The sequence below is a fragment of the Cryptomeria japonica genome, chromosome 5, assembly GCF_030272615.1.
Source record: "Cryptomeria japonica chromosome 5, Sugi_1.0, whole genome shotgun sequence".
Lineage (NCBI taxonomy): Eukaryota > Viridiplantae > Streptophyta > Pinopsida > Cupressales > Cupressaceae > Cryptomeria > Cryptomeria japonica.
Window position 1 is genome coordinate 248,485,688 of NC_081409.1, and position 18,595 is coordinate 248,504,282.

An 18,595-nucleotide genomic window follows, 5' to 3' on the forward strand; every position below is an offset into this window, starting at 1 on the left:
ATTAATGAGCTTTTAGTTATCATACTTTTGGTTTCTTTAAAGTTAGTAATTGGGGGTTGGGTGAGCAAGGAGAGTATGGTCATTGGAACACGGGCGAAATATGAGCCCCTTCCCCTACAAAGATAAACTTAGACCAACTTTCATATAAAATATACTATTTATACACCAATCATTACATTTAAAACAATCACATTGAAATGAATTCCAAATCAAAGTATATATTTTTCATCTTTTCACTTGTCAAAATCTAGCCCAATAAATCTAATATACCCCCAAAACATACCCTACTCTTATAAAACACTAAACATAATGAATGAATGAATGAAAGATTTTATTGACGTCCACGAGACTAAACAATCTATGGGACCAAGACACCTAACTTATCTTCAGATTCTTTTCAATCTTCGATCTCCTTCCATTGATTTTGACTAGCAGGCTGGCTGTTTGGTTAATTTTGTCTTTCTCAAATAATTGATGCATGCTGTCAACTTTTAAACCATTTTCGTATTGAATACAGATATCCTCATAAACATAACAATCCATAATGAATCTCATATACTCCCAAAACCTACCCCACATAACCTCTACCCAACTTCTAATATAAAAATTAAAAATTCCAATCATAATAAAATTCAATACCTTGTACCACCCTAACCCTATAAAAACCTTACTTATATTACCACATAACAAACTTATCTCATCGACCATAATCAAGCTCAATACCTTGTACCACCCTCACCCTATGAAAACCAACCTTGTATTGCCATGAACAAATCTAATCCAATATTGCCAAATAACAAATCTAATCCAAACATGATAAAAACCATAACTCAAAGTCCAAAATCCATATCTCTTTAGGTGAGCCCCCATCAACCATAATCCAAAAGCACCCATCAACCATAATCCATCTCTCTTTATGTGAGCCCATGCTTAAGCCAAGCCCCATAAAGCATAAAGATGAGTCAAACGAAACGACATGCTTACGTGGCAATGCCTATCCACACCTGTCGACGTGGTCACCTGTAAAGATTTATCAGCCCCGAAAAGGACAGCTGTAATTCCCAATAAAATCAAACTTAAAATGAATTAAAAAATATTATAAAGAAATAAAATATTCTCCCACTTCTAAATACGTCGATTTCGAGACCTTTCATCAGACATATGAAGTTTGGCTCTTCCGTGTGCGTGCGGCTTCAGTTTTTGCTCTGACCATTAACGAGGCAATAGATATATATTTTGAACTGTTTCAACAGGCGCTCTTCTTTAGCTCGGGGCTTTAGCGAAATCTCAGTCTTTTCACTGAGCCTCGAGCAAAATCTCAAGAGGTTTTTGTAAAGATTTTGCTGTAAATGTGAGGCCTTGTTCTTGTTCGACTGTTTTGAAGGTATGGATTTTTATCTTATTATTGTTCTGACTGTATTGATATTTTCATTTTTCTACTGTATAAAAAATGCGAGAGCAAGTTTGTTCTTGGCTTTTCTTTTTCTTCTTTATGTAAAGAATTTGTTCTTTTGGATCTTTGCTTTAAAGGAAAAAGAAAAATGCGAGTGCAAAGATATGGTTGGAATAAATTAGGGTAAGTTTTAATTGATTTGAATGGAATGCAGGGATCAGATTATGAGGGCATTGGTAGTTTTAATGTGTGCTTGAAGTTTTTTTGTTAACCGTTTCTTGGTAAACCCTAGACTCTTAATTAAGGATTTGTTTGATAAGGGAAAGAGCCCTTGAAGCTCAACGGCGCGATAATTATCTGTTCATATAAGGAATTTATGGAGTTGGTGGTTAGGATCGTGTAACCTTACAAAACTTGAAGGGCGGATTTACCGCTTCTTTTTAAACTATATGTTACGGTCTTTTCTCATTTTCTTTTTTTCTCTTATGGACCGAAATTAGGTTTTTCTATTTAAGTAGATGATTTTTCATATGGGTATTTCCGTTTCTTAATTGTTTCCGATTACCATCCATTCCTTGACCTTTTTGACACGAGACTTGTACTTTTTTAGATCTTCTTTGATAAGTAAAATGTTGCGTGGGTGTGAAATCTGATTGAAAGCAAATATAAAAATGAGTAGGTGCGAAAGATGACGTAGATAAAAAAAAAGAAAATGCTTCTGGAAAAACTGGTATGAGTGTTGTCCGTCATCAGTATGAGGATAATGCTTGGGTTGCAGATTATAGCTTCTAATATGGTGAATGCTGAACGTTGAGTCTATTCAGCAATCATGATCAGTATGAAAATATTGTTTGCAGATTAGAGCTCTTAATAGAGGCGAGTCTATTGAGTTTTTACTATGGGCGAAAATAGTGTCCTGATTGCAGATTAAATCTAATAGAGGTGAGTTTTTGGAGCATTCAATATCAGTTGAGGGTAGGCCTGAGATCAGTATAAAAGTTGGCAAGTTTTGTATTGCTCACCTGCCTTCTCCTCTCTGCACCTGTCCAAGCAAAAGGACTTGTTAAAGATTATGAAGAATACGTTCACGTCTTGTTTGGATCATACCGTGTGATCCTTCTGAGGATGAAGTTTTGTTTGGTCAGATTAGAGTTTGTAATATAGATGACTCTATTACTTAGAGAACTTGTTAAAACTTTTGTCTGACTCTTTATATGCAAGTGAATTAGCATTGCACTTTCTTTTTAACCATTCTCACCGATCTTTTACATTTTCCCCCGTTGTCTCCAAAAATGGATATGAACTATGGTCTATTTCTTTGATTATTTTATATTGGTATTTTACATCTCTTGGACCTTTCTGACAGCTGAAGCGTGTGTAAGTGTAGAACACAATATAGATCAATTAGAAAACTGATTGACAAAAAACTTGAAATGGAAGAGTTCATCCCTTCTTTTAGCCGTTCTTTGCACCTTTTTGCCTTTATGTGCCCTAGAATGGGTATTGTCAATTTTTTTATTGTTTTTGACATGGTTCTTATCCATTTCTTGATCATTTTTGACCACCTACCTCAAGTACATTTCCTGTACCCAAATAAAGGTTACTCTACAGCACAGGTTTATGAGTTGTGAATTATATTTTGAAAATACATACTACAATCGTAGTCAAGAGTTTGATACATAAATTTGAACACTCTCTTTGCTGCAGCTAGTTGTGGGAGAAATGAGTGGGCACCTGTGAGGTAGTTGCAGCAACAATAAAGATAAGTTAGTTAATTACAGCTGCAATAAAGATCAGTTAGTTATAGCAGCAGTTGTAGGTAGGTTGTGGGAATGAAATGAGAGCTTGTTTTTCTCTTTGTTATGTTTTGATTCTTTGAAACAATGTTAAGGGGATGCGATATGTTAAGAGGGGTTAGGGCTGGATTGAGACTTCGAATTTTTTTTTATTTTTTGTGTTGTTTTTGAAGTTTGACATACATAACTTTGCAGATCCAACCTAGCAATAATCTTGGCTATTCTTTGTAATATCTACATGATTTTTGGTCTGTTTTGGGGAATAACTGGGCAATTCCAGTGTTTTTGAAAGAGATCTTTTGAGGATCAGGGCTAGTACCAGAACAACAAATGTTTCAGAACTGAGACATGGGGTGTATGTGGAGTTGCTTTCATCATCAAGGTCACAACCAAGCAAAACACCTTATTGAATACAGAAGTAAATTTCTGTAAATTTACCTTAAATTCATCTTTTGTACTCATGGGTTTCCACATAATGTCATGAATAGCCTGCACCTTGCTATCCTCCACTGATGGTATAGTTGAATGCCCTAAAAGTTAAATTTGATGAATGCATGAAGCATATGCTCATATTTTGAATGTATGCAATGGCATCAAAATGCAAGAGAATAGTCAGTCAGATGAATGCTAAATGGAATTAAAAACAAATCTAAGAATCCAGTACTGTAGCCTTCAAATTGAAATAGTGTTCTTAGCATTACACTAAATATTTGGGATGGATTACTCGTTGTTTAAAATTTGTAATAATAGGCAATAATTATCACTCAGACAAACAGGTCATGTTTTCTTGCAAGAAAGGGGAACACGAAGGTAGTTGTTTTGCTTGGAAAGCATAAGAGTCTAGGAGGTCAAAAGAACAATATTGGAATAATAGGCAATAATTATATCGCTCAGACAAACATGTCATGCTTTCCCAAAAGAAAGAGGAACAATAATCTGGTTACTTTCCTTGGAAAGCATAAAATAGAGTCTAGGAGGTTAAAAGAATAATCTTGAGCTCAAGTTTTAGCAATAGCAGATTTTGATTCTAGAGGTCAAGTTTCAACAATAGCAGATTTCAATTGGATCTCTTTGAAACCTGGTCCATGAACCTGAAGGCAAGAGTTCAAGATCTTCCTGAAGTGCAGGGAAATTGGTGGCAACAGTATTGGGTCTTATTTTATTTTAGGCAATTTACATGCTTATTATGTGATGTGCAATGTTTGGTTGAAGAGTTGGAGTAGTTGGGTTGACACTATATTAATGGTCAAGCCTTGAACAAAGAGGGGGAACTCTCACGTGCATCTCTCCTTTAGTTTTGATTGCCATCTGTCTGTATTATTCCTCTTTGTTGCATTGCTTTTTTGCCATAATGCAGTTGTTCTTTGGGCAATCTATATTTTTAGCACTGTTGCCTAAATGACTCAATTTAGGTAAGGTGAGTTATTCTGAGGAATATTTTTCCAACAGAGAATTGAAGGATTATCAAGACCTTGTATTGGCAAAGAGTTTGACTGTGTGGGTGGTTCATAGAAGATTTTGGATAACAGTATGGAGAGCAACCAAAGAGGAAGGTGATTGACAAACACAAGGTAGCTTCTGGGGGTACAGAAATTAGAAGATTGTTACAAAGAGTGGAATAGAAAGGACTCAAAAGGTGCCAGGGAGAGATTAAGAATGAGTGCCCTGTTAGTATTGATTATCCATTATTGAAGCTTTGATTATCTTCTAGAAATTTGAACTTTGAGTATTTGATCGGTGGGTTAGGTAGGCATTGGCTTTTCAAGTATGTCCAGCTTTGAGGTAGTGTTTAGCCTAGGGCTAGTGGAATGAATGGATAAGTAAATGATGAGAAACTATGATGAAAAGCAGTGTTTAATCGAAAATTTGTATATCTTCGCAGTGCTTAAAATCTTTTGTAATTATATAAACTTCTTTTTGATGATGGGTGCATTTTACTTCTTGAATAGGAAACTGATTTTGAGTTTGAGCATACACACCTTTGTTAATTTATTGGATATTTTTCCATATAAACTTAAAGTATAAGTACAGGCAGATCATATTGGCCCTTAGTGATGTCTGTTAGATTACAAGAACCGACTTTTTACCTGACAGTCAAAGTCCTATCTTACCCTTGCCAAATCTGACATCATGATCTTCACAAACTAATGCTAGCCCATTTTTTAACTAAATAAACATATATCAGTGATTCAGATTGGTCGGCATATGTGAGTCCAGCAGTGTGTCCATATGAAGAGACAAATTTCTTCAAATTTATCATTCTGAAATGCCCTATAAACTGAAATTTACTTTCAGAATGTAATAAGAATTATTTCCTTTATTGTATTTCTTTTTTCTTTATACATTTATTTGAATTGCGTCTATTTCTTATTCACTTTCTAATGCTTCAGTACTTGCATGTGGTTTCAGTTTAGATTTGCCTGTCAAAATTATTTTTCTTTAGAGATCCAGAGATTATCTCCACATGTTATTTTTTGTGTCATAACTTCACTTTGGGCTTAACTGAAATTTGAACCCTTTCCCTGAGGCTTGAAATGGATATGCCTCTGGATCTGGGTTATTTATAATGTTTTTCCTGAAAATGAGTTGGTCAATACTCATGAGACAAAGGTAAGGTTCTTTAAATTTCTGATTTTTCTTGCTTACAGTATTGAATCTTTTATGCAATATGTATAATTGTAACTGCAAAGGTTGAAATGTTTTAGTAACGGAGTAGATTGTTTTGATTGCTGTGTTATTTGAATCTGAAATCCCGAGGCATGGAACCAGACATCAGTGCAGTCCTGAGTGTTTTTGTTTTAATTGTTTTTTGATAAGCTACAGGTGTTTGATCAGGTGCATGTTTTAGAGGTCAAGGAGTTCGTATAAGCTTTGTTTCAAAATAAATTCCTTTAGCAAAAATGAAATAATCAAAATCTTTAGTTGTACTTGGACTGGATTTTACTTAAGCAGGTCAATATGATAAGCTACAGGTGTTTGATCGGTTGCTTGTCTTAGAGGTCAAGGAGTTTGTTTAAGTTTTGTTTCAAAATAAATTCCTTTGACAAAAGTGAAATAATCAAACTCTTTAGTTGTACTTTTACTGGATTTTACTTAAGCAGGTCAATATGATCCCAGCCTTCCAAATTCTTGTTATTGGGTTAGGGAACCTGGGGACTTTATGGGCTTAAGTTGTTTCCTATGCTGTTCATCTTTTCCTCAATGGGGTTTGCCAGGAATCGGGATAGTCCTTTGGGGATTGAATCCAAGACTTCTATCCAAATAGTGTCTCTTATGTATCAGTGTGTCTGGCCCAAGGATTGAATCTCCAAATTATTGACAATATATTTCACTTTTATTTCCTTTTTCCCCGGTTTGAGGTGCAACTTTGCATTCGTGGAACATTTTCCTTACATAGCTGGTTAGGGTTGATCTTGGTAAAAATATTTCAAGGTTAAAGTAATTGGGAAAATTGCAGTGTTACCTAGGGACACTTTTCCTGGGGACTGTCCCGGAAAATTGCAGTGTAATGTATATGAATGATTTATCAATGTTATCATATGAATATTTGAAATTTCTCTGTATATTTTAAATTTTCCCTATTTTTTATATAGCCACCTCTCCATCACTGAAAATGGCAAAAAAAAAAATCTGTCTCGGAAACATGTTTTCCCATCCCCCTTTCCCCCATCCCGGAAACTTGGGGTAACATAGGAAAATTGTAGATGAGTTTTGATTAGTACATTATATTACTGTTTGATGCATGGATAGTTTTATAATTGAATTGTTTTGAATCTTACATAAATTTACTTTTTGGAGCTTGGATTTTAATTTAGTATATATTTTAGAAAGGAGTAGTATGCCATGGTAGCTTTAATTTATGATTTTTGTTGATATTTGCAGAGTGACAAGGCAGATATAAAGCATTGGTTGTGATTAATATAAAGTTGCATAATCAATAACAAGAAGCTGTATAATGGCTTCCAATGATGGTTTCTTGACGGAAGAACAGCGACAACTTTTAAGATCTGCATCTGAGGGCAGGGATTCAGCCTCTTCTTTGGTATTACCCAAGTCTCCAAGATCTGAACAGGAACATCATACAAAACATTGTGCAGGAAGTGCAAAGAATCATGCTGGGGGTACTTCAGCAAAATATGAGAAGCGTTCCCATTCAGGAAAATTTGGCCGTCCCAAAAAGGGTATATATATTGTCATCCTATCTTATTCCCTTTTATGTATCTTCAAATACTTGTTGAAATCACTGTTTGCCTTCTTAAATATTTTGAGACATTGAATAGAAGTTGATTTAATGTTTCATCTTATGTCAATATTGAAAGCTACGTTGGTAGTCATTGTTAATGTATTTAGATTTGCATAGCTGTTAAATTAGAAGTACAAAATCAAGAGTAATGGGTGAGGAAGAAGAAAATAGAAGGCAAAAAATGTAGTGGTTCCTGTATCTCTGTCATCAATATTTCATTTCTTTAGTCTGTTAGTTCATTCCAATATTTCATTTCTTTAGTCTGCTAGTTCATTCTTTCTTTTCCCTTATTGAAATCACCATTATGGTTGCTGCACTCCATATAAGACTATTTTTTAATTTGTTGGCTGGGCTAGTTGGTGTGATTGATGTACATTACCTAGCTAGCTTTTCCATTGTCTTATTCACACTAGTTTACTTAAGGTGTTTTTAGGGCATTTACAAATGATAAGATTAAGACATGCCACAATCTTATGTTGTCTCATGTTTGCCCTGGTTTATTTAACCAAAGTTCTCACATTAATCTTATTAATGTATTCATGTTGTATATTTACATCCTTTGATAGAATATAATAATCATTGTTTTACGAGATGTGTCCCCCTTCCCCCCCCCTAAATCCCCGCATTTTCGGGATGGGGTGGAACGTTGGGGATGGTAGGACATCCTTGAGACTCCCAAGAATCCATTGACGATCCCTAGGAAGCCTAGGAGTCTCCAATAGCCCCCAGTTAGAAACATCAACCGTAAACAAACAATCGTGAAAAATGTGAAAATGACATTTGTAATGAAAGCTTGTGAGGTTTTGGAGGCCTTATTTGCCTCGAACCTCAGTAGGGGCGTTGCCACTCAACCCCACTAGGGGCTTTGCCCCTAGACCCTTGCAAGGTGTGTTGCCCCTTGACCCCATTGGGGCTCTACCCCAAAGCCCCACGCAAGGGGCATTGCCCCTTGTCCCCAAACCTCCACCCACCATTAATGCAATCATTGCCATGTTTTTTATGTTCATTAGTTTCAATGTCACTTAGTATGCCAAAATTTCATTTGCAATTCTTATACTTATTCTTGGTTCACTCCCAAAGTTCGAAAACTCTACCCACCATTGCTAATATACAAATTTCAAAGCATTCATTTTCATGTTTCTAATGTTTATTAGTGTAAACTTTATATAGTGCGGCAAAGTTTTATTTAAAGTTCTTATACTTATTCCTTACACATATTTTTATAGCTATTTTTAAGTGCTATACATATTTGCATCACCCCCCTGGTTGTCCTAAGCCATCGTCCCCAAACTTAGGCCCTTGGTCCTGTCGTCTCGAAACTTCGTGGGACATTGATAATAATTCTATCATTATGAGTCTCTCTTGTGCTTTCACTGAAGCTTCTAGATCTTGGGTGACTATCTCCATAGCCAAATACTGCAAGGTATAGAGTATTTTATACTAAATTTTACATGGTATCAGAGCTTGTAAGGTTGCTTTTCGTTAGTTTTTTGAGAGTTCTACGTTGTAAATTTTAGTTTTTATTGAGAAGTTGAGTGTGCTCTTTTCTTGCATCCAATGATGACTTGGAGAATTAAAAAAAATTGATAGAAATACTAGATTTGGGGGGAATTCTTTCTTTGTGGCTTTGTATTGTAGGTTGTTTTGTGAGATTCTTAGAGTAAATTTGAGTTCACCAAAGTAGTTATATTGTTGATTACTACACAATAACTTTGAGTACCCTTGTGTTCTTTGGATCAAAATTTGGGAGATATATGGATACCCAATTGATCTTCCATTCCCAAAAGATTCTATATTGGATTGTCTTGTTCCTCTAGATGTTTTTTAGAATCTACCATATGGTTATGAAACAACTATGGTGCTTGATTGTTGGGAAAGTTATGAATGTTAAGATGACATAGCGATTTCTCTTGCCACTACTATTCCTATTGAGACCTCAGTTGATTTAATGGGTTCTATGACTCATACGATAGACTCAAAGAGTTCATCTTTTTAACCTATAGTCATTATCTTGAGGTTGGGGACTACTATTGTATTCTAGCATTGGCAAATCCATTCGATGTTCACATGTAGGTATCTTCTATGGACACATCATTCAAGTATGAGCGGTGTGGTTGGATGACATGCATTGAGATCTCATCTCCATCTTCTATTGCTTTTGATGATACTAGTGTTGTTACATCTATGGCTTATAATGATTCATTGTAGCATGACATTCATTGTCTTCCAATTACAACTACTTTGGATGAGTTCTTGACAAAGAGTGTAGGTTTGTTTTGTGAGTCTTATTTTGCAGACATGGACACCATTGAGGATATTCATTTTCTCTTTGATGTTATCTCCTATGGAGTCTGTGGAGTTGCATTATCTTCTTTGGATGCTTTCAGGGCACATTCAAACCCACTTGTTTTTTCTACACCTATTTATTTGTCACAATTGGCATTGATTTGGAGATTCATAAGCCACATTTGGACAAGTCATCTTTGTTTTTGGATCATGTTCTACATCCATTTTTGCAAGGTTTTGGATTGGCACCTTTATTGATTAGTACCAAAACTCTTGAATTGATTGTGCCTTTCTTTGGCACCAAAGTGAGGACACATGAGCAGAGTTTAGAGACATCATGCATCTTGTGTTTTCTTCACTTGTATTCCTTTTAAGAACGGGAAGACTTATTGCATACATCCTTGGTGTTGTTTCTTCCTTAGGGGAGGAATGTTGTTCAATGCAATTGGATCTTCTTCAACATTCATTGTTGGGCATCTGCCATCACTCTAAGTGATTGTACATTAAGGGTGAGCTGCATAGCTCTCATCTTCTTTCTTATGATGGGTGTGTTTTTCTCAAATGAATTCTACCCTTTTCGTACTTTTAGAGTAGCCAGATACTCCTTTGTCCCTCCTTGCGGGGGGGGTTGTATTTCTATATCAGAAATGGATTTTGTTTCCGATATAGCCTGGATACATTAGATACTGTACCCACAAGTGCTAAAAAAATTTTGATTTTCCAACCATGACGAATACTATGTGATTAATTTTTTTTAAACTTTGACGTAAATCTTCCTAAATTTAATTTAGAAATCTCCATTCATACATTTTTAATTTTTTTTTTTTGGTATAAACAAAACCTACACCAAATGAGAAAGACAAATAAAATGTTTTCCTATTTTAATGACCCATTTTTTGTGTTATCTTCCAATGCAATTCTACTATTTTTGCATACTGTAAATTGTTAACATATAATTATTTATGTAGCAATTAATATGTCTATATTGCTTTTGAAGTAATGAAAATCTCCTCTAATAACTTAGAAAATTGTGTTAAATATATGTGTGTGTGTTTTTTATGAGTGTTGTATCCAGCTGTATCCATATTGGGGGGTGTCTTAAAAAATGGCCGTATCCGTATCCATGCTACTTTGCTGATACTTTTTATAGTGTTTTGTGTTGTCTCTTTTAGAGATGGGTTTTTTCTGTGGTTTAATCTTTGTTTCTCTTTTTTGTGAGAGATTCATTTATACATGGGTGCCTGTCATGGCCTTGTAGTTGGGCATTATTATTTTTTGTCTTTAGTTATAAGATTAAGACATGTCTCATAATCATATGTTGTCCTATGTCTCACTTTGGTCTATATAGCCAAGGGTTTCTCATTGTAATCTTATTAATATATTCATGTTGTATATTTGTATCTTGGATAAAATAGAATTATTTGCTCATTTTGTGTTCCTCTTGTGCTTTCATTGAAGCTCGTAGATTTTGGGTGAGTATCTCCTTAGTCAAATCTTGCATGGTATAGAGCATTTATACCAAATCTTATACGGCTTATTGGATTTTGAGTCAAAGGTTGAGATTGGCAATGAATAGATTGCAAAATCTCAAATACTTTATACACAAAATATGGCCTTAGTTCTAGTTCAACTTCATAGTTAATGCTTGCTTTGATATAAAATCCACTTTTCAAGAAAGCAAATGCTTTATGTTCATGTGTGTAGGTCTTTTGTAAATTATGGCACATAAAAATTCTTGCTTGCTTTGCTTTGAAGTCTACTTTTCAAGAATGCAAATGCTTTATGTTCATATAGGTGGGTCTAAGTGACCATTTTTTTTGGACATGCAAACATGCTCTAGTCCTTTTTTGGCTAGCTTATTGTCTTTTTCTAACGTCATCTTTAGAGGATTTTTCCTTTATATAGTTTGACTATTGTATAATGAACACCATTGTTTTAAACCTTTGACTGTAGCTTAATTAATTGCATGATATGGATGTAATGACTGCAATTGTAGATTTGATAGCGTGCCTTCTTCTCATGGTATATTTATAGTATAGTTCGTTTTCTATAGCTTCAATAATCCAATATAGATAGGGTTTGTGTGTTTGCTTAAATAGAAAGTATTCTATCTGTTTAGTTTCAACATTAGATATTTAATAACTACCATAATCTTTTAGAAGAACCCCTAGGTCTGAAAAAAGAACCGAATCTGAGTTAATGATAAATCTATCCATTGGTTTCCTATCAAATATGATGACTTGGAAAAATGATGGATTCCTCAAATTTATTGGCTTAAATTTTTTAGCTTGCCTTTTCTGAATAATTTTTACAATTCATGTGTCTATGTCACTAGTGTTTCAATACTATGACACAATTTGAAATGGCTCAGGGATTTGAAATTGTCATTTGAGATCTAGGAACCATGAAACAAAATATAGACATGCACACGATTAGAAGTATCTTTCTATAAATGCAGCACATCCTCTTTCTAGCCTAGGGCCCGATTTGTTTGAGAAGACTGAACAAAATGAGATGGGAATCAATTTTTCTGACAATGGTCCTATGCATTGGAGTGTGACATCATTAGGACTTCACGTGTGAGAAGATAATCATCATAGTTTAATAACTCACTTCAAAAATTGAGCATGTTAAAAATAATCAAATTCATAAAATGAACTTAAATACTATGAAAAAATATTGGTACAGTTCATATCATGTCATTTCATGATTAGTTCATATCATGTCATTTCATGATTAATTGTTATCATAGAAAATTACAAATCACTCATTGGTTTTGCCCTTGAATAAAATATTCCAATGGAAGGATATATTCATTTTCAAGCATATCATCATCGAGTGTAGACCCTCTTGATGCTATTGCTTTTCTAGCTGCCCCCTCAAAATTAGTGATTTCCTCAATAAACATCAATTCCTTATCCTTGGTAATTCAATTCAAATATGGATCAATATCATCCAAGTCAAGTGGAACATGGGTCTCCTTTCCCCTCACCTTTTTGATTTGAGAAGGAAGGTTGTATTGTGCAAAATGAGGTCATTGAGTCACTTTTGATCCAACTTGTACTTATTAAGTTATTTGGATGAATTGCTACAAACATAATCTTTTTGTGCTCACACTAAAAAGCGCTACAAGATGGGTACACAATATAGATTGATAGATTTTGTTTTTGTACTATAACCTCCCTGCCACAAATTTGCGAACTAGTTGCATTCGTAGCTTTGTAAGTAAACTAGAATTGTATTTGTAACTTTGTAAGTAGACTACGACCTCACTTCTTAAAGAAGTCTTTCTACAAGACTATTGTAATGTCCCCCTTTTTGAAATAGGATTTAATAATAAATAATAATAAAATTAAATTATTAAAAAAATAAAAATAAAATATAATATAACGAAAATTTAATTTAGCCTAATGAATGGTCAAATCATTTGAAAGGGAATATGGAGGAAGGAAGAAAAAATGGAGCATGGGAATCAAGGAAGGATTAATGGAAGGAGAAGTGAATGGGAAGAAAATAAGGAAGTGACTTTATGGTAGGAGAAGTGAATGGGAAGAAAATAAGGAAGTGACTCTCTTAAAGGGCTGAAATAATGAAGGGTTGTACTTTTGAAAGGGTGGTAGTTTTGAAAGGTTGCGACTCTTTTAAAGGGCAGAAATTGTGAAGGGTTGTATTCTTTCAAAGGGGGGTAATTGTGGTGACTCTTAAAAGGGCTGAAATAATGAAGGGTTGTACTTTTGAAAGGGTGGTAGTTTTGAAAGGTTGCGACTCTTCTAAAGGGCAGAAATTGTGAAGGGTTGTATTCTTTCAAAGGGGGGTAATTGTGAAAGGTTGTGATTCTTTCAGAGGGCAGAAATTATGAAGGCTTGTACTCTTTCAAAGGGGTGGTAATTGTGAAAGGTTTTGACCATTGCAAAGAATAAACATGATGAAGAGTTGTGAATTGCAATTGTCATCATAAGTTGGAATTATTGTTTTGGCAAAAATTAGGATATCCCAAGAATGGACATTACAACTACAATTGAAATTTTGTAGGATTGGCTTTCTCTTTCAAATGCATAGAGGAGAAGAAAACGGTCTTCTTTCCTCAACCTTGTAAATTTGCAACTTGTTTTTAATAGTTTCATTGGGTGTTGTCCCCTCTATGAATGTGGCGAGACCATTCATAACCTTTTCAAGATCCTTTAAGGAATTAGAGAATAAAAGTTAGGGGTTCAAGTATTATGCCTCTTTACACCTTTGAATGAGTTAATGTCAGTTTAGTTGGGAGACGTGTTTGTGTTTTTGGGACACATCCTAGAGACCAAGACACATCTCCAGTACCAAAGACCTTGCTTGAGACATCTCTCGTAGCAGGAAATTTTCAGCCACAGTCTCCTAAAAACCCCTTCCGTCTCCCACACAAAAGGTGTAGTCTCCCACACAATTAAAACAAAAGAACCTAAAACTTGCAAGTTAAACACACTAGGAAGCTGGAAAATAAACTCTTAAGATACCCACATTTTTAATATTTTTGTTGCTGTTTTTTTTAATTTCGTTATGCAAACTACACAATGAGGGTGAGTTCTATTAGATTCTTGGGAGTTAGGAATTTGCTTGTGATGATACATTTTATTTCTTCATTCTTGTATTTCCATATTCATATTCTCATATATATATATAATCACATATAATAGCAAAAGCATTTGCAGTGTTGAAAGACTTGTTGGTTTGAGACCTTGCCTTGAGTTTTCTTATACACTTTGTCGAATTTGATTGATTCCTATGAAGTTTCCTTTGCTTTTGATGAATGTTTTGGTTCTAGATGAACCCTTTGCGCCTTTTATCTTATAGATTTGGATTGTTGTTGGGTGTTTGATGCATCCTTTTTCCCTTGAATGTTTTTCATTGCCTATTTAGTATTTGGGCACTACCCTTGCCAAAGGATTTGCAATGTTTTTTTCTTTGATACCTAGGGGTATCTTCATGTCTCAACCTAGCAATTGCTACCAAACCTTGCCTTGGTCTTACTTTTATGCCAAGTTTTGGGGTCATAATGGGGCAAGTTGAGGCGAGACTAGTACCTCGAGGGTTGCTAGTCTTGCCTCAGCTTGAGTGATTTTAGTGAGGCTGCATAGGCTTTGTAATGGCATTTTTTTTGGATGTGGACAACAATTTAGGAGGCCATTTTTTGGGGGTGGTAGGGGACAATAGTTTCGAAAATTAGCATGTGTGTTCAATTTTTTGTAAGTGTACATGACATCAAGTTTCTAAGTTTTCACATGCACATGATGAACCCAATTGAGATTCAATGTTTAATGGTCATTGTTTGAAGTATATTATCAATGCAAATTTCAATTTACAATACAACAAAAGGTAACATGGACAATGAGGTGCACATTGAGGCAGCAATTTTTTTTTGAAATGCTAGGTTAACTTTTTAACATTACTGGTGACGCTGGCATGATATGCCCTTCGATACCATGTGAAACACTTTTGATTTGGAGCTATGAACTAGTGAGGCCACAAATGAGGGATCTCATCCCCATTTAACAATGACAAGGCTCAAACCCTTGAGCACATTGGATCAACGGAGGCACAAGCCTATGTCACAATGGCCTAGTGGGGGTTTGAACTTTGGTGGGGACAACAATACCACTACCACTTAACCAACACAATATGGGATGAACCCCAAACAACATGGATAATGAGGTGCACACTTGGGATGTAATGTCCCCTTTTGGGATGTTCCTAATGGATAGTGGGGGTTTGAACCTTGGTGGGCACAACAATACCACTGCCACTTAACTGACACAGTATGGGATGAACCCCTGGCGACATGGATAATGAGGTGCACACTCGGGATGTAATGTCCCCTTTTGGGATGTTCCTAAATCTTGCCCTAAAATCACAAGTTCAATTAAAATAAGAAATTAGTCCATTAAAATACATCTTACCAATTAATAAACCCTGCAATAATGTAAGTAAATATTTGAAAATATAATTCATATGAACAATTATTTCCATAAGGGCTAGGTATCCAATAACATATAATTGCATATATAATCAATCACGTTAACAATCAAATAGATAACATCACTCATTGGGATCTAATCTATAGTTATATTTCCAATAGTCAACCATTGTAGGGAGTGAAAGGAAAGCACGATCGTGTGCTCGGAACCATTTGCCACAACTAAGCCCATGGGCGTGGAGCATCCAACCAAGACAACTGGGCCTCTTGGCTCACAAGTGGTAGGAACATCCAACCAAGACAATTCCATCCAACTTGGGGTGGTCTACATACAGGGGGAACCCATATTTGCTCTCCCAATAATGGCTCCACAATAAGCTGCTTGGAATGTTCGCCACAACTAAGTCCAAGGGTGCGGACACTCCAACCAGGACAACTCGACCCCTTGGCCCACAAGTGGTAGGAACATCCAACCAAGACAATTCCATCCAACTTGGGGTGGTGTACCTCCCTATTGAGGTTCCTCCATTTCCCACAACCAACCATCGTGCAAATTGGAGAGGATACCAAGGGTGCCCAAAGACTGTTCAACACAATGAAGCCCAAGGGTTCGAAACATCCAACCAAGACAATTTGACCCCTTGGCTCACAAGTGGCAGGAACATCCAACCAAGATAATTCCATCCACTTGGGTTGGCCTACTTAATTTGTGGAACTTGTTTGCTGCCTCTCTTAGTAATGTCTCTGACCTACCCATTCAATGATTGTTTGTAGGGAAACAATAAATAGATTTAATCATCAATATAAGAGACTAAGCAGATTAGCTATTCCCATTAAGGATCATGTCTATGATACGTAAGGAACTACACATTTAAATAGTGTACTTCATAGTTGAACTACTTGCCAAAAGCAAAAACTTGCCAAGGCCTGAAAAAAAAACTTGAGAAAAACTTGGCTAGTACTCGGTAAAACTCGACAACTTAAAAAACTGCTTAAATTTAATTAGAAATGCGTTTGTTTTGCAAAATTTAGTGAGGAGATGCATCCAATGAGTCAATAAATGAGAACACAATAGAAACAAGTCTAGTCTAGATATATTTGATTGATTTAAACGCAAATTGGGTACAAAATGGCATCCTCTTATGGAATGTTGGTGGCTGATAGACTGAAACAAAATGAAATAGCAAATTGTTTTTCTAAAACTAAAAGTAAATACTACATCAAAACATTTTACATCTTCCTCTTCTTAGCTCTAGTGAAAAATAGGGGAGAGATAGAACTAGAGGGTCTAGTCCTGGTAGTCTGATGTGCCTCCTCCACCTCGCCAAAATGAGGTTGAGCGTAGCACCCTTGCAGGGGTCTGAGGGTGAGAGAGAGAGGTAGAGAGATAGGTCATGATCTTGGGGGAGAGAGGAGAGAGTGAGATAGAGAGTGGTAGTGAGAGGAGATGGAGGAAGAGTGATAGGAAGATAGATAGGTCTAGAATTCGGGGCAGATAAAGTGAGTGAGGTAGAGAGAGCGAGAGAATGCTGATAGGAGCCTATTGATTACTGAAATTTGACTGTGAAAATTAAAAGATTTTCTAAAACCTAGAATTTGTATTATAACTCCTACATATTTGAAACCACTCTCAAACATCCTGCCAATATATACATGAAATATAACTTAAAAGTATAAGAAAGGAAAAAGACATATTGAAATGTGACTTATGCTGATAGGAGCCTACTGGTTATTGAAATTTGACTAAGTCTGAAAATTTAAAAGATCTTCTAAAACCTAGAATTTGCATTATAACTCCTACAGATCTGAAACCACTCTCAAACATCCTGCCAATATATGCATGAAATATAATAAGTATAAGAAAGGAAAAAGACATATTGAAATGTGACTTATGCTGATAGGAGCCTACTGGTTACTGAAATTTGGCTAAGTCTGAAAATTTAAAAGATCTTCTAAAACCTAGAATTTGCATTATAACTCCTACAGATCTGAAACCACTCTCAAAGATCCTGCGAATATATACATGAAATATAACTTAAAGATAAGAAAGGAAAAAGACATATTGAAATGTGAGTTATGCTGATAGGAGCCTACCGGTTATTGAAATTTGACTGAGTCTGGAAATTTAAAAGATCTTCTAAAACCTAGAATTTGCATTATAACTCCTACAGATCTGAAACCACTCTCAAACATTCTGCCAATGTAACTTTAATGTTATATTTCATGTATATATTGGCAGGAAGTTTGAGAGTGATTTGAGAAAAAAAATTAGATAATTTTTTGACATGTTTAGGCCTTTTTTTTAATGCAGCCGAGTTTTTTCCAAAGACTTGCTGAGTTTTTGTGAAAAACTCGCCAAAAACTCAACGAGTTTTTGTGCGAGTTAAAGTCATAAATACTCGCAGAGCAAAAAACCTCGTGAGTTTTTCAAAACTTGCCAAGTACTCTGTGAGTATTCCATCTATGGTGTACTTAATCAGGTTGCATACCAGTTATTAAGACAATGCATCTAAACATGTTCGCATACCTGATATTCTGCTACTTCACTAGCAGTCTCTGTTGAGTGTAATATATTAAAATGCCAGTCCTTGCTGAGTGCGATATAGATACGTGAATGTATATTCAATCTCCACTTGATCAATTGCTTATTCTTATTCTATTCTCTTTATTGATATATCTTTATCTCTGCTCCATACATCTGTATGTGTATGTATGGTATTTATGGTACCTTTCTTGTTAATTCTCTGGGTGTGGATTATATCTATTAGAATGTCTGATCTTGTTTGATAAGTGCAGGGTATATAGTTGATCTGATTTTTCCAATATATACTCAGATCATTTCCTTTTCTCTATTTTCTGCATGCCTTTAATGGGTGACTAGTTCTTCCTTTTATACCTCTTATTCGGATAGAGGCATGCCCTTTCAT

At 35.3% G+C, this 18,595-nt stretch overlaps 1 protein-coding gene across 2 annotated transcripts in view; it reads left to right on the forward strand.

Annotated features, from left to right (window-relative positions):
- Window positions 1-1,136: 1,136 nt before the first annotated feature.
- LOC131051449 (MA3 DOMAIN-CONTAINING TRANSLATION REGULATORY FACTOR 4) overlaps window positions 1,137-18,595 on the forward strand; it is a 48,290-nt gene continuing 30,831 nt past the window's right edge. For both annotated transcript variants that reach the window (XR_009107121.2, XM_057985973.2), the window contains exons 1-2: window positions 1,137-1,384; window positions 7,072-7,370. Coding sequence is in view for 1 of the 2 variants with exons in the window: in XM_057985973.2 (XP_057841956.2) it covers window positions 7,145-7,370 (226 nt within the window). In the remaining variant the exon portion in view is untranslated. The remainder of the gene's footprint in view (window positions 1,385-7,071; window positions 7,371-18,595) is intronic.